Raw genomic sequence first — 17491 nt, 5'->3', positions numbered from 1 at the left:
TAGCTCAGTGTCCATATCTCTCAGTGCTGTCACTGTAAACATCATCTCTGTCCACCCACATACGTCCCTTTATTTCAGAGAATGGATGACGCACACACACACACACACACACACACACACACACACACACACACACACACACACACACACTTTTTAATAAATTAGTAAATTCTGCAGTGCTATCCTCATATCAGCAATGAGCTGGTGTTTGTAAAGGTGGTTGAAACAGATGCAGACGGATTTGGTCAACAGAGAACAGACACACACACACACATGCGTGCGCGCGCACACACACACACACACACACACACACACACACACACACACACACACACACAGTGTCCGTGCGGTCTCTCCTCCCATCTTCTGCAGCGTGGTGAAAAGTAAAGTTGTGAAAGAAACACCAGCTCTCCTCCCAGTCTGCGGGTCTAAGCCACTCTGCCTTCGGCCTGCTCCGGGTCCAGCCGTCGTTTCATCAGTTCAGCCCGGCCTCTGAACCTCCCTCACTCTCTCTCCCTCTCTCCTTCCCTCTCTCTCCCTCTCTCTCTCCCCCTCAGAGCCTGTGCCCGTGTCCATTATTTAGCACTCAGCCAAATTCCACTTCAGAGCAGGAAGGTGTATGTCCAGCAGCAGAGCAGGTCCATCCGTGTGCTGAGAGCACTGGAGAGCAGAGTGATGCGTCTGCGAGAGCTCTGGACAGACAGGCCCAGGATCCTGGGAAAGACCGAGTTAGTGTGCGGAGTTAGCGGTGTGCAGTGTTAACAGCGTATGGTCTTCACATAGCCTCATTGCTGTGACGGACGAGCGGAACAGAAGTGTGTGTGGAGCAGAGCACGCCAGCCGCTAGCACACATCTGTGTGACACACACACTATTAAGCGTGTGTATTAACACTGATACACATGCTTAAGCTCTCGTTAAGAGGTAACATCTTACAACTTAGTCACACGCACATGCCCACAGACACACACACACTCCACAGTTATTATGCTAGAGACATGAGTGCATGTTGAGTGAGGCCACAGCAGTATAAAGGATTACTATTTAAGACAACATCAAAGTCAGAAGATATTAACAGTGACACTTGAAAAGAAAAAAAATCAATCTTTTTACAGCTCTTCCTGACCTCACAGCTAGGATTAGACCCAGCCTGTCTGTGTCAAGTTGGAGTAAAGTTTGAGAGAGAGGGAGGAAGAGGGTGATGGAGGGGGTGATGGAGGGGGTGTGGGCGTTTTAGAGAGGCAGTGTTTGAAAATGTCTCCGATGTAAGAGGTAAATAGCTTCTGGTGGCAGTATTCGAACTTCTGTCTTTTAATCCTGAGCTGTTTCCCACACCGTGAGTTTAGACAAAGCTTTCTTCAGACTTTAAATGACTGTTCTTTAACTTTGGAGACGTACTGGAATGACTGGGGTGAGGGTGTGGAGAAGCCAGTGGTGCTAGCTGGTTGAGGTTCACACGTGCGTGCACAGACACCCCCTACATTATTACACAGCGTCTGTTCCAGAGAGTCAGATGCAACAGTTTGTCAATATTTTATTTGACTTGAGGCAAAGTGGTTTATATGCAAAACTAAAGCCCACTCACTGTAGCCACTTTAATAAGTTGTATATGATGTATCGGGCACCATAGGGATTTCACACACATCACTCTGTGTTTGGGGTATGTGTGTGTGTGTGTGTGTGTGTGTGTGTGTGTTTGGGGTGGGTGTGTGTGTGTGTGTGTGTGTGTGTGTGTGTTTGGGGTGGGTGTGTGTTTGGGGTGTGTGTGTGGGTGTGTGTGTGTGTGTGTGTGTGTGTGTGTGTGTGTGTGTGTGTGTGTGTGTGTGTGTGTGTGTTTGGGGTGGGTGTGTGTGCGCGTGCGTGCTTCATGTTTTGATGTATGTTCATCCAGCATTGTTTCAGCTGTTTTTTTCCTCTGGATATAGGCTGTGACTAAACACAAATATACATTTTGGTCTCTGACATTTTGGCTGCAGTGGAGCCAGATGGGTGTTTCTAACCGAGCGTCTCATCTCTCCTCAGCTGGTCATTGATTTCTCGCTGCCTGTCCCTTTATGTGGACGACTACCTATCTGCTCGCTATTGTGAAAGGAAAACTTTGATCTTCTTCAAAGATTTTCTCCTTTCTCTCCGCCCGTGCCAGGGCTGTGTTGCCATTACTCTTTCTGAGTTAACAAACTGCTGTCTGTGGGTGTGTGCGTGCACTCTTCTGAGAGTGTGTGTGTGTGTATGTGCACACACGTGTGAGTGGGTGTATTTAGGTATGTGCATGATTGTGTTCGTATGAGTGTGCATGCGTGCTTGTGCAGGAAGGTGTGTGTGCATTTGTGTGCGTGTGTATTCGTGTGTGCATGCGTGCTTGTGCAGTAAGGTGCATGTGCATTTGTGAGGGTGTGTATCCGTGTGTGCGCATGCGTCTGTGAGAGTGTGTGCGCTTGCACGTCTGTGTGAAATGCCCCATCAGTATGAGGGCAATTGCCTTTCAAACTTGTCTAATATTGCTTAATAACTGCTGTAAATGATCATGGAGCAGTTAAATGCATCAGGCTGAGAGGAACACTGCCCTAAGCTAATCGACCCTGTTAGCAGCGAGCTTAGTAAAGCTTTACAGCTGCTGGAATTTATGTTTGCATATAGTTGTCCAGGATGATGAATGCACTTTCTGGTGAGTTTGCTTCAAACATGGCTTGCTTCATCCTCTCTGTCTTCCATTAGGTTTGTGCTGAACAGAGCAGCGTTGCCGTCGTCTCCTTGGCCTGTGCAGGCTGTTTGAAGTATGGTTTTCACTAATGGGCTTCCGTATTCACACACTCGCACACGTGCTGTGGAACTTTAATTGGCTGTAAAAACATTTGTAAAACGCACCACATCCGCCAGAAAACAAAAATGATTAGCTATGCATCTCCAAAGCTCTGTTTGTAAGCCTGTGCGCTCAGTGGTCGTGTTGTGGTATTGTAGGCTACATTACTTCACAGAGAAATGGAGGTGCTGATAGCATTCTGATGATAGCAGTCGCTCGCTGGGAGATTTAATCTCCCAAACCACCAGCATCATTCCTACGGTTTCCAGCCCAGAATCAAGAAATGCAGTCTGCAGTCTGGCACCAGAGGATTGATGCTTTGTTGCACGCGCACACACACACACACACACACACACACACACACACACACACTCACTCACTCCCATTTGAATCCTTAACTGCCAAGCTTCACGGTTTTTCTTTGCAGGCTAGAGAACAGTACGAGAAGCTGGTCGTCATGCAGGATACCATGACTACTCTGTATCACAACATGCTGGAGTACTTCTCTATTGACCCCAAGAAGACCTCTATCGAAGAACTTTTCACAGAACTCAGCAACTTCAGAGCCATGTTCCTGGTACGGAATAGAACTTTGGGTTTCTTTGTGCTGTGTGTCTGCGCTGTGTGTCTGTACAAACACGTGTGTGTCTGTGCTGTGTGTCTGTACATGTGTGTGTCTGTGCAGGGGTGTCATTAGAGGTGGATGGATTTTTGCATCTCAGGTTGACGGTGTGCTCCAGCACGAGCACGAGATGAGATTTTTTTCAGAGTTACACTACAGTTATGATACAGTTACTCTAGTTATGCTACAGTTACACTACAGGTACTCTAGTTATGCCAAAGTTACACTACAGGTACTCTAGTTATGCTAGTTACTCTAGTAACACTACAGTTATGCTACAGGTACTCTAGTTATGCTACAGTTACACTACAGTTACGCTAGTTATGCTACAGTTACGCTAGTTACTCTAGTTATGCTAGTTACTCTACTTATGCTACAGTTATGCTACAGTTACTCTAGTTATGCTAGTTACTCTAGTTATCAGTCCCACCAGGATTTCGCGGGCCTTTTTTGTGATTGTTGCGGGCTAAAATGTTTGATGTTGCGGGTGTTTTTCAAAAAAATTGCGATGGAAGTTGCGGTGTGTTTTTGCTTTTTTGTGAGTACATTACAATAGGGAGTAAATGTTGTATGGTTTCCTCTATTTAGTAGTCCATTTTAATTATCTATTTACCTATTTATTCAGGGTTTAAGATCGCTTGGAGTGAGATTTGAACCTTTTGGGGGGGGGGGGGGGGGGTGGCGAACGTTAATTGTTGACGGGGGGGGGCGGGGTTAGCGAACGTAAGTTGTTACCGGGCGGCCTGTAAAATGGACACAAATTAAGTATTATATCGAGATCGATCGCCAGTGGTTGGCGCCAGAGCGAACTAGTAACTCATAGATATGGATCAGAGATAAATAAACTTTATCTCTGACTTTAAACTTTATCTCAGTTTAAAGTTTAAACTTATAAACTTTATCTCAGACCCTCGCCGCTTGTGTGCGCTGCAGTGACTTCGCGGGTTACCGTTGCATTGTGGGGAATGTAGTGTTTGTGCGTGCAAAACACCATCGGGCGGCTGTGGCCTGCGGGCCGGTTCTAATAGTAATTAAATATCATCCAGGGGGCCATAGATAATCAATTCGCGGGTCGGATCTGGACAGTTTATCCCCGCTTTCATGTAGTGTACCGGGATACTGCTTTTCCCGATCTTTTTGCCGTTATTTTCGTCGCTCATGCTGCTTTCAGTCTGCTCCTCTTGAACGTATATACGGAAGTAAGGCGGGAGTTTGTCGACGTCACATCAAGACGACATCAGTGATTGGTCAAATTTGCGGGAAAGTTGCGGTGATTAGCTGAAGTTGCAACACCGCCCTGAATTCGCGGGGTTTGCTTGAAGTTGCAAATCGCAACATCGCAACTTTCTGGAGGGTCTGAGTTATGCTACAGTTACGCTAGTTGTGCTATATTTACGCTACAGTTTCTCTAGTTATGCTACATTTTCACTAGTTACTCTAGTTATGCTACATTTACGCTACAGTTACTCTTGTGCTACAGTTATGCTACAGTTACTCTAGTTATGCTACATTTACGCTACATTATCTTCTAGGCCTAGACCCCTCTCCTTAACACTCCCTCACAAAGCACAAAGGCAGAAGACATGTATGCGTCCTTCAGATAAAAAGGAGACTAAATATTTCTGATTATTGAGGGACAAGCAATGTTAGAAGGGTAACGGCTAAAATGCCATTTTACTGTTGGTGAACGTGAACACGTGAAGGGTTGCCGTTATAAGGCCGTGGGCTCACAGCTCTAGCTAACCGTCTAAGGGCGTACTCACACTAGGCACGGTTTGCTCGTTCCGTGCTGGGGCCCGGTTATCCCCCCTCCCCACTCCCCCGCTGGCCTGCACTCACACTCGCTTCAGCAACCCGGCCCGAGCACGCTTACGTCATCACAACGCCGCTTTATTTGGAAAAAAAGCGCGCTCGCACAACACTATAGAGTTCACGATTCTCTTTTTATTGTATTTTTGGAGTGCAGAAACACGGTGCAAGCACAGATTTATCGATAATTTAACACAACGATTGTCTGCTAATCGCTTTGCCGCTATGACTGTTTTAACGTGAGCGTCGCATCACTGATGTCATGTTTGAGTTCCAGCGAAATGAACCAATCAGACGAGGCACCAAGCGGGCCCGGGCACGGATAGCGCTCACACTAGAAGCGAACCGTGCCCGAGTCCACATGAATCGTGCCCTGGCCCACCTCTTCAAAGCGGGCCCGAGCACGGTTAACTGATCCGGGCCCGGGCACGGTTGGAGCGCTCACACTAGCCAAACGAACCGTGCTTCGGCAGGCAACCGTGCCCGGGCCCGGATCACAGAGCCTAGTGTGAGTACACCCTAAATGGGTGTCCTGTTAGCCCACTTTAGAGTGTCAGAGTGAAACAATCCTGGTGCTAGGTGATCTCATAAAAGTATATGACTCTGTGGGACACAGATTCCTTCTCCACCGCTCTTCAAATGTAGCATTACTGAGAAACATTTTCAAACACAAATTCAAAGAACATTCAAAGGTTTTTTTTTTTTTTTTTTTTTTACTTTAAAAGCCAGTGTTGCGTTTAATTACTGGTGATAAAATTTGTAAGCCCTGACTAACGCCACACTCAACTCTGGCCCTTCTAGGGAAGAGACATTTCATGACTAGAACAACCCACGAGGAATCTGAGATCCAAATGTATAGAGAAAAAAGCCCTAGTGTGTGTGTGGCACTGGTTTTGCACTGTTGACTTGTAGAAGCGTACTGTGCTCTTTCCAGTTCTGTCTTATTCTTCACTGCACAAGCACACTCTCTTCATTAGCCCTGCGTTCATAGGTGGTTCAGCTCCCACCCAGAGTTACCCCACCCAGAGCTTCTCCTGGCTTCACCAGCTCCTGCCGGTGCCACCTCGGGGGTGCGTATGGCGGCAGGCAGAGGGGGAGCAGGGTGATTAGCCGCCGTGTTCAGCCTAGCAGCCGTGTTCAGCCTAGCCGCCGTGTTCAGCCTAGCCGCCGTGTTCAGCCTAGCAGCCGTGTTCAGCCTAGCCGCCGTGTTCAGCCTAGCCGCCGTGTTCAGCCTAGCAGCCTTATTCAGCCTAGCCGCCGTGTTCAGCCTAGCCGCCGTGTTCAGCCTAGCAGCCTTATTCAGCCTAGCAGCCTTATTCAGCCTAGCCGCCGTGTTCAGCCTAGCAGCCTTATTCAGCCTAGCAGCCTTATTCAGCCTAGCCGCCTTATTCAGCCTAGCAGCCGTGTTCAGCCTAGCCGCCGTGTTCAGCCTAGCAGCCTTATTCAGCCTAGCCGCCGTGTTCAGCCTAGACGCCGTGTTCAGCTTCAGACAACACAACACACGTGACACCCGAATGCATCTCTCCCTCTTGCGCCTTTGGTCTCTTTTGCTACTAATGAGATGGAGAGTGTGTGTGTGTGTGTGTGTGTGTGTGTGTGTGTGTGTGTGTGTGTGTGTGTGTGTGTACACATGTTCTAGTGAGGGTGCATGTTCATCTGCTTACACACTCATTCCAATTCTGAATGCTACAGCGTAGTAATCTGACGAGAGAGGTGCAGGCAGTCTCCTCTGTGAAATGCCATTTGAAATGCAAAGTTATTTTCCACTTGACTGCGGAGATGATGAGACGAATCTCATTGCTTTTATTATTTTAAATGATTGTATGATGGAAATTGTGAAATTTGGGAACAGACTGATGGCAGGCCTTCCACCAGATACCATCAGAACCAGCTGAAAACCCCTGAGATACATGATAATCCTCTCCCGCCTCGCGCCACTGAAAGTGGACCCCTGTGAAATGCGTCCCCTGCCCTTAGAACATGTGGTCTTATTCCTTACACCAGTGGGAGACGCATGAGAACTGTGTGCTGTCGGGGGGGAAGAAAGTCCTTGCCCACCGGTGAGAACATAAAGGTTTTCCCTGCTGTCTGGCTGGTGCATGGGGATGGTGCTGCCTTACCCCAGCAGGGGGCGCTACTGCAGAGCCCGGCTGCTGTAGGTTTACGCCATGGCACGCCTCATTAGTACCGAACAGTGCTGAATCAGAAGCAGAGCTCCTGAGAGCAGACGCTTAGAGCAGCGTGTCCCTTGAGTTAGCTTCAGCACGTCGGTGTGCCCATCACTGCAGAGCACATCATCACACTGGGTTCACCACTACACAAGCGCACACACACACACAACCACACACACTCCCAAAAACACTTTAAAAAAAAAATTTTGAATGGATGTAATTGCCGTTTTCACCCACCTTTCTAAATTATGACAAAGTGAAACTTTTGATTTGAAATCAAAAACTTTTCAGACCCTTGCTGTTACACTTCAAATTGTGGTCAGATGCATGCTGGTTGTTTTAAAATCATCCCAGGAATGTGTGAAGAATTGATTCAAGTGTGGAAAGGTGCACACACCTCACAACGCACGCTGCACTTTCAGAGCAATGACTAAGCCATGAAGTCCAAGGAACGATTTGTGGACAACTGTGGTGAAACTGTGGCTAAGCACAGATCAGGGATAAAGAACCATAGCACTCCCAGTGGAAAGGCCAGCCTGGAACAACCTTGAACCTTCCTGGAGTCGGCTCGGCTGGCCAAATAGGCCATCTAGTCCAGAAAGGCTTCGGGCAGGGAGGTAAGAAATATCCCATCAGGCGCTCTGAAAGATCTCCAGTGCTTCCCAGTAGCATCGACAGCAAGACGGGTAACAACCGAGGAATGGGCAACCAATACGGTATCATCCCTGAAGACCTCCCACTCACGAGCAGAGACCTCACAGACGGGTCACCTATCAACACAACGACCCGAAACATATGGCCATAACACCGGAGTGGCTTCCTTGCCCCAAAATGTCCTTGAACGGCCCTGCAAAAGCCCAGACCCGAAGCCCATAGAACATCTGTACAGTGACCTGAAATGGCCCTGAAATGAAATCACGTGTTCACCATCCAGACTGATGGAACTCGGGGCGATCTGCCATGAAGGATGAGATACTTCCCAAATCCCGGCATATCCAAGGAGACCTGCTGCTGCTGACCAATGGGCTTCTGCAAGGCATCTGGATACTCCTGCGGATAAGATTTGTGTTTCTGGATTATAATTAATTTCTCTTCTCTTCATCATTATTATAAGTGTTGAATGGTGGGTTAAACATATAAAGGGGTCTAAATACTTTGTGAATCCATTCTACACACACACACACATACACCCTGATACAGTCATGCATTAATGTACACAAACACACATGCACAGGCATCAGTGATGCGCACACACATTCAGTCTGTCTGTGACTTTTACACATTCAATCATTTCCTGAGGCACAACACACACACAAACATTATATCCAGGTATCTTATCCTGACTTGTAATTCAGACATTTCTCTCTTCTGAGTGACAGAACAACTGTTTGGATGGAGATTGTTTTTAACAGTCATTGCACTGACTCTGAGAAGTTTGTGTGTGTACTGTATGCACACACTCACACACACACACACCCACACACACACACACACTCACACACACCCACACAGCATTTTTCTTCTCCCTTGCTTTTCCCCTTTTCTCTTTCCCCCTCCCAAGTACAACAGGGAGGCCACAGCGCTGTATCTGACAGACCTTTAATGAAAAGAAAAGGCATGAATCCAGACGACGGCCTGCATAAACGGCCAGGCCAGAGAGTCAGGGGCTAGAAGAATGAGCAAATTTACCGCAAGACAAAGTTGATCTGTCCTGCGCTACAGCAGCAGCGGGCTCTCCGCAGGCCGCCGAAGCCTTTGTGAATAATTGAATTCCTGAAAGGAGAGGTGGCGAAGAAAGGAACAGGACGGGAGGAACCTTTACACCGCGACCCACTTCACCTCCCAGCATGCCGAGAGGGACCGGGGAAAGGCTCTCCCGAAACAGAGCGGAGAAACCAGCCACAGATGAAGGTGGTTGTCTCCTCCACTGCAGGCCATGTTAAATCTCAAGCTCTGATTATTCTCATTAACTAATTAGAGAGGTGTAGAGGTGGACACACGCACGCACGCACGCACGCACGCACACACACACACACACACACACACACACACACACACACACACACACACACACTCACACACACACACACACACACTCACACACACACACACACACACTCACACACACACACTCACACACACACACACACACACACACACACACACACTCACACACACACACACACACACACACACACACACACACACTCACACACACACACACACACACACACACACACACTCACACACACACACTCACACACACACACACACACACACACTCACACACACACACACACACACTCACACGCACGCACGCACGCACGCACGCACGCACGCACGCACACACACACACACACACACACACACACACACACACACACACACACACACACACTCACCGCTGGGTTTCTGGCTCCTGTTCTGCTTTATTGGTTCCTCCTAATATAACACATTGTCTGCAGCATTAGAGAGAAAGAGACAAAAATATGGTGCATTTATATTAGAGGAGTGTGAAGAGCTGCATTACCCACAGAATGGACCTCACTGTTTAAACTGAATCACTGTGAACGAAAAAGGACTTTCAGGGCACATAATACCAATTTGATTTCACACCTCACCCTGTGCTCCAGAAAGTGCCACAAATTCAATCTTGCATGTAAATCACCGCCACAGAAAGGAGGGTATTGTTGGGCAGAAAGTGGCCCGTGATTTGCGAGGTCGAAGAGCACGTCCTCAGGTGCTCCCGGAGGCCATCACGACCTGCTGGTGGCCGTGCCCCGACTGGCACGCACAGAGACGGGCAGAGGTACAGAGACTGTGCTGTGTTGAACGGAGGGTGCTGACGGTTGTTCAGTGTGGTCTCACATGGTCTCTCCCATATGCTGTTCTCTCTGCCTCTCCCTCCCTCTCCTCTTTCCTCTAGATTTCTGTCATACCTCTCTGGCTCGCTTGCGCTCTCTCTCTCTCTCTCTCTCTCTCTCTCTCTCTCTCTACATTTGTCCATTTCCTCCTCTTTCCACCTCTCCCTCCCTTTTGCCCTCTTTTTCTCTCTCTTCACCTCTCACCCACCTTAATTAGTGTGGCGTTCAATCCAACCATAGACTTCAGGACCACTGCCTCTGGCGCTAGCATCTCAAATATGCTAACGACTAGCATGCCCTTGAGTTTGAGGATTCGTAGTAGGGGTGGTGTCGTCTCCTCGAATATGCCAACGCCAATCTGCATCACTTCCAGCACACACACACACACACGCGCACACACACACACACACACACACACACACACACACACACACACACCCCGACTACTCCATTGCAGTTGTCTGATTTAGCACACCTTTTTTGCATCAGCCAGTCAAGCTCAACCAATGGAGGAAGTATAACCGTAGCTAAATAACTAGATTCCTAAGTAGTTGGTATTGGTATATAGCTAACATCTTAGGCAGTTGTTACTATTATACATTTGATTCTGTTATGTTAGCACTTAGCTGGCAAGCTAAGCAGCATGATGACATTAAAGTAAATGAAACTAGTAATCCAAGGGAAATTGGATGTTTTGAACACAACGTTAGCTAGCTAGCTATCTCCCATGCGGATCGTATCAGCCCAATGAGCCATTTACAGCTGTGGACTTCTGCTTCAGCGCTTATTAGCTTGCTAGTTAAGCAGAGCTATTATACATATATCAGATATTTTACTTCCCCTCAAAATTGACTCAGAAAAAAAATGGTTGAAGAGAGGACGTCAGTGGAGAGCAGACACGGGCTCTTCAGCTCAATGAGAGAACGAGGTTTTATTCAGCGTGCTGAAGGACAAAAAGTTTTAACCAGGTCACCAGAAAAGTGAAGCTTTTACTGAAGGCCAGAGGGACATGTTTCCCTCACATTTATGCTGATATCCCATTATATTGGAAGATCTTTAATTTGTTCAGCTTTCAAAGGGCGATCATTATTCTCTAAAAAGGTTGGAAATCGCCTTTACAAGGTTGGAAACCACCTTTACAATCAATCCCGCCAAATTTATGATTACTATTTTAAATGTTGATATCCTCCAAATGTATCACGGTGAGGTTCTTGGGTAGTGAAGAAGGTTTCGTGCATGTGTGCTGTGAAGAGTCGGCCCTCCGTGGTCTGTGCTCCCATCCGCTGGAATCAGAACCACAGGAGCGCTGAGCTGACAGGAATCCTGTTAGCTGTGGTTAATCAACACGCGAGCGGATGAAAGTGCAGTAGGAACGGAGAGAGAGAGAGAGATTGGGGGGGTGATCAGTCACTTGGTGACCATTTGCCACAAGACATGGTGGCAGCATCTGTAATCTCTTTACTCCTCTTCCAGGCTCGCTGTGTGAGGCCATGTGACGTTAGCGTCGCCCTTTACTTTGAATGTGAGTGAATGAGGAGACTGTTCTTTGTTTAAACACTTTACCGTCGTCTCCGCTCGCTAATGGCCATTAACTCGGGCTAAAGAGGCCTCTTTTAGTCCTGGACTGCAGACTGATGGCATTGACCGAGGGCATCGACTACTGCTGTTTGTAACTGGGGTGTTTGGCCGGCGCAAACAGGACCCTGCTGGGTTCTGGTCAGCTTCCTCCCATTGAGACTCTCTGTCTCTCCCTCTGCCATGACACAGATTTGATCTTCTACTCATTGATGTTTGTTCAGCACCCACACCATGGGGTTGCATGGCATTCTGGGTGACTGCGTTTTGGACCATGTATTGAACCTGGCCTTTGGCTTGCTTTATGTTGAAATCGACGTTGTGATTTAGTTCTGTTTGTTTTTAAACACTGGTGTCAGAGGGTCATTGGAAAGGCTCATTTATTTATGTATGTATGTGTTTATTTATTTAGTGACTCCTTGTCCACCTCCGGAGGATCATTTTTGGACGCAGCGGTACACATTCTGTTGTAGCGTCGAGACCACCAGGCAGACGTCCGGCCCCGGTGTGGCGTCTGCTCGGGCGTGAGCGCCGTGTTCCGACGCCGAAAGCGAAGACGCCCGCGTTTCACACCGCTAGGGTTTGTCAATGTAAACAAAAGTAGCTCTTCCGCCCGCAGCCAAAGCAATTAGAGTTGGTGAAATTAGCTTCAGTGGCTCCTGCCGCAGTGTCCCAGAATGCAGCTCAGGCTGTCAGGCTGGCGCGCTTGACTGTGGCGTCGGGGGAAGACGAGGGCCCACACCGCCCGCGGTAATTAAGCCCCTGCTGCAGCTGGGAAGGAGGCAGAAAGGACAGAGAGCGCCGCGGCCTCTTTAATGAGAGCGGAGTGTGGAACCGCAAGGCTCTGAGCCCTAATTCAGCATCTCCCCCCCCGTTCTGTGTCTTTTACACACGGCCTCCACCTTAACACGCTTACTGGCTGGCTGGTCAGAGGAACACCCCTGAGTCTGACCTCTCTGTGTTCACACTAATGGGGGCGATTGGGTCACGTTTAACACGCAGAGGAGGGTGTGCGGGACTGTCTGGTTAAGTCTGTCAGATTGGAATAGAACAATTAAACGTACGTGTATAATTCAAATTGGCCACACACGTTTCCTTTTTAAAACTTGCAGCTTGGCACCCATGTGCGTCAACACTGGTACTCCGAGATTTGGAACACCGAGCTTTTCAGGTATTTCTTTGTTCTGCTTACGTTGACAAAAAAGTAACTATATCACAAATGTAAATCTCTGGCAATAACTAGAACAGTTCAATTCTGCATCCACTGAATTCCCAGGTACATTTGCAGTTCACTTCAAACTGCCGCATGTGTAGACCGTCGTCATGGTCACAGTCTCCACGGGTTTTCTTCAAGCAGTCATACAGTCTTGAGAGAAAATGGAAACACTCAATGAAGTATCTAAGTGTCTATCTATGTATCTATATCTATCTATCTATCTATCTATCTATCTATCTATCTATCTATCTATCTATCTATCTATCTATCTATCTATCTATCTATCTATCTAAACAAGATTAAGCTTAAAGTTGTGTTATTTCATATGGCCACTTTGACTGAAAGAGGTGTGTGTGTGTGTGTGTGTGTGTGTGTGTGTGTGTGAGAGAGAGAGAGAGAGAGAGAGGGGTCAAGCATACACACATTGCTTTCTGGTGCCGTTCAGGTGGAGATAGATGGTGCAGTCACAACACTTTCCCCAGGGTCAGCTACATGTACGGCACACTCACTCTACAACTCATCAGTCATCTCAAACGCACACACACACACACACACACACACACACAGTTTCTGACCGACACATATGTGAGCAAATGTGCCCTTGTGTCTTACTTTAATTTGGCTTCTCTGAGTTTGTACCATCAGCGCATCAAATAAAAATAGATGTTGTGATTGTTAGCTGTAGTTTTAATATCACATTGATAATCAATGTTTCCCCTTTGTGTGGGGGTGTAATATGAATGAGCTGATATATGAAGCGCCCCCATGTTTACCTTCTTGGTTTCTGCATTTGGCCCCCACCTTGTGTGTGTGTGTGTGTGTGTGTGTGTGTGTGTGTGTGTGTGTGTGTGTGTGTGTGTGTGTGTGTGTGTGTGTGTGTGTGTGTGAGAGAGAGCACACACAGCCAGTACACGCCCCCTTCCCCCAGTGCTCCAACTGGGCCCGTGCTAATTAATTGCCGCAGAAGGTCGATAGGTGGTGTTAACTGGGGAAGACCAGTGTGTGTTCTGACACCACATAAACTGTGTATTTTCATTACGTTTCCTCTCCCAGCTGCGTGGGGCTGTCAGAGCCCGCGGGCACACGCAGACATGGGACCCGCCCAGCAGAGCAGGACCGTCCCAGGTCCAGCAGCAGCCGCTGTGCTGGTTTAGCAGAGCCCGGGGTGAATGTCCCGAGGTGGACCTGCGTGTGCGTGTCGGCTGTACCTCCACACAGCTGCCGGGCGTCACCGTACCTTGGAGTGTCGAGCTGTCCCACTGGGCCCACAGGAACACGCCGGACATTCCAGTACAGCAGATTATTATACACCACATTACAGCCGACACCTCCCCGTGAATATTCCACAGATGGAGGGGGGAGGCTCCCTGGGCTCACCTCCTGAACACGCTGCCTCTGGATGGTTCTGTTTGGAGAAATGGACCGGGCTCTGTGGTCTTGCACACTCGCTTGGTGTCTGGGCCAGTGTGCGTTCTGGTTGGTTCTGCTACACCTAACCTGCTCTACTGGTGTTTGAGTGGTAGTTGCCATGGGCACCCATTGCCACAGGCAACCCTGTCCAGCCTTTCAATCGGACCAGACACTGCCACTATCCAGGGTTCAGTTCTACTCTCTGAGGGGCCAATTTGTCATTGTATTTTAGCTGGTTCACTATTGATTGATTGATTTTATTTAATTCTAAAGGCAGGTCTAGTGAAAATAACTATGCTACTTATGCTAGTACGTAATACATTATACCTTAGCATTTATTTACTAAAATAAATTGCCCAAATGAATGACTGGAACAGATCTCAGATCAGTATATAGATTATCAGTATGCATTTCATTAGGGTGATGACACTTCACAAATAAGTGACTGATACAGACCCCAGATCAGTATATAGCCTGAAGCCCCTTTTAGACCCTGGAGCGTTGCCCTCGTAGGTCCTCAACCGCTCTGAAGCACATGAGCGCTGTGCGGTGCAGCCCTTCCCTGCTGTCTGTGCGGTAGCCGTGGGTTCACACCTCACACCCTCCAAATCCGCCCTTTAGTTCTGCTGAAGGCACCGTGTGAGGGTAGGGGAGGGGGGCGGAGGGGAGAGCTCCTCCCACACAGAGGAGGGGCTTGTGGGACGCCGCTTTGAGCTGATTTATAGCCGCCTGTCCTGCCGTCCGACACCTGACCGAGGATTTAGTGAGGCAGCGTCGGGCCGCGGCAGTAACGCCGCACGAGTCGCCCGGGACGGGCGTCGTTAACATTATCGTACGGGGCACACAGCATCCACACAATGTCAATACCAATATATCCCGCTTCATAAAAGACCCGGGAAGGGAGCCGGGCCCACTTCTGCACCTTTAAACCACGCAGCTCATATATAACCGGGCCGCTCTCCATAGACGTTTGGAGGAGACTTCAGTCCACAGTCAGCTCTGAGAGGAAGACGAGTGTGTGGTGGTGAAGTGCTTCACAGGAGCGGGAGCTCGTGATAAGACCCACGGCATGCGCACCGCTCAAGAAGGTCCAGATGGGTGTCCAGCACAGCACTCCGCACGTGGAGCACAGCACATCACCGCCGTCGTCTTATGTGACTGCAAAAACAAACCAGCGATGGCCAGTGGTTTTATTTTCTGCACTGGTTTTTTTTTTTATGCTCTCTGAAGCCTTTCTGAAGAGGACCGGAGATGCGACAGACGCAGACATCATGTACTTGTACCAAAGAGCTTTTTATAACAGCGTGCAACACAAAGACTCACATTTTATTCGACACCTTTTTTCGTGTGTGTGTGTGTGTGTGTGTGTGTGTGTGTGTGTGTGTGTGTGTGTGTGTGTGTTGCCCCCCCCTCACCCCCAACACACTCTGCTTTTGCCGGCCCCTCAGTGCTGCCATTATGTTTGCGCGAGTGTGATTCTCCACTCCACAGGCTTTATTTGAGAATGCACCTAGAGATAGTTTTAATAGAGGGAGAGAGAGAGACGGAGGAGACGCTTAGAAAGCAGCTCACACACAGAAGGCCGGGGCGACTGCGTCCTAATGATGTTTTTCAGGGTTGCTGTATTTTTCCTCTCATCTTTCTTGTTGCCTGTGTTCTCACACCTAGATAACTGTCCCCCATCTTGTGTAGAAGAGGTGTTAGAGATTTTAGCTACAGACCGCTAATGGCTTAAGAAGAAAGGGGGGGGGGGGGGGGTATCAGCCCCTACGATGTTCTTGGAGATGTGGTGAAGTGGTCCTTGGCTGTCTAAACGACAGGGGGAGGGAGTGTGTGCTAATGAGACTGCTCCTCCTCTCCTCTTCCCGTCCAGACCGCCTTCTCTCGGACGCCCTGATTGGCTCCCGTGCTTCTTTTCTCCTGCCCTCTCCTCCCGATCTGTGTGCCTGTCCCGCAGCGTCCCGGCCGCATCCCGCGTCTTCATACTTCTGCCTCCGCTGTCTCCAAATCCGTTTGTCCCGTGTCCTGTGCGTTCGACCCGTCTCTTGTCCAGCTTGGACGCAGCGTGCGTGAGCAGCTGTCCTGGTCCTGCTCTGGCGAGTGCGTGGGTGTGATTGGGGGGTGTGCGGGTTGGAAAGGTGTCCGTCATCATCAGTATCATCTCACATTTTCTTCCTGTCTTCATATCCCCCCCCCCCGCTTCGCTGTCTGTCTCCCCCCAGCAAGCGGTGAAGGAGAACGGGCGGAGGCGGGAGGTGGAGGAGAAACAGCGCCGGGCGAGGGTGGCCAGAGAGAAGGCGGAGCAGACCCGGCGGGAGCGGCAGCAGAGGAAGAGGAGACTGTTGGAGGCTAGCACAGGTGAGTCTCATACACACACACACACACACACACATATATATACACACACACACACACATATATATACACGCACATATACACACACCTGCACGCGCACGCACGCACGCACGCACGTACACACACACACGCACGTACACACACACGCTCACACACACACCTTCACGCACATATACATAAACACACCTTCAGGCACTTATACATAAACACACATTCACACACACACACACACACACGCTCACAAACACACACACACACACATACATACACACATACTTGCACACACAGGCACATAGACACATGCACATGTGCGCACAAATACACCCACAGACACACACACCTCAATGTTCTCTCTCACAAATACATGCATTCCTCGGTGCTCTCATATTCACACACTCCTCATTGTTCACACACACACACTTCTCAATGTTTTCTCTCACACTCACACACTCCTCGACGCTAATACACAGTTCGCTATGCATGCATGTGAACATCTGAATGAGTTTGAGTTTGTGTGTGTGTTATTTTCATATCAGTGAGTTTGGTCCCCTAATGTTTAGGCCTCAGTATGCTCTAGAAAATACAAATAAACACTGTTGACCTTATGACCTCTTGCTCCCTCGTACTAATGACAAAATTGCTTCTCTGTGTTGGCGGTGCGATGGAGCAT

The 17491-nt window shown here is 48.7% G+C and overlaps 1 protein-coding gene across 5 annotated transcripts in view; it reads left to right on the top strand.

Annotated features, from left to right (window-relative positions):
• LOC143528885 (protein diaphanous homolog 3-like) overlaps positions 1 to 17491 on the top strand; it is a 285913-nt gene that overhangs the window by 190615 nt on the left and 77807 nt on the right. For 4 of the 5 annotated variants that reach the window (XM_077024807.1, XM_077024808.1, XM_077024806.1 and 1 more), the window contains 2 exons: positions 3212 to 3376; positions 16689 to 16824. In XM_077024807.1, coding sequence (XP_076880922.1) covers positions 3212 to 3376; positions 16689 to 16824 — 301 coding nt within the window. Of the gene's footprint in view, positions 1 to 3211; positions 3377 to 8335; positions 8723 to 16688; positions 16825 to 17491 lie in introns of those variants that run through there. The other variant, XM_077024810.1, reaches the window with a different exon arrangement.

Source organism: Brachyhypopomus gauderio, chromosome 12 (assembly GCF_052324685.1).
Source record: "Brachyhypopomus gauderio isolate BG-103 chromosome 12, BGAUD_0.2, whole genome shotgun sequence".
Lineage (NCBI taxonomy): Eukaryota > Metazoa > Chordata > Actinopteri > Gymnotiformes > Hypopomidae > Brachyhypopomus > Brachyhypopomus gauderio.
The sequence above is the reverse complement of the archived record's forward strand: the minus strand, read 5'-3'. Positions and strand labels throughout refer to the sequence as shown.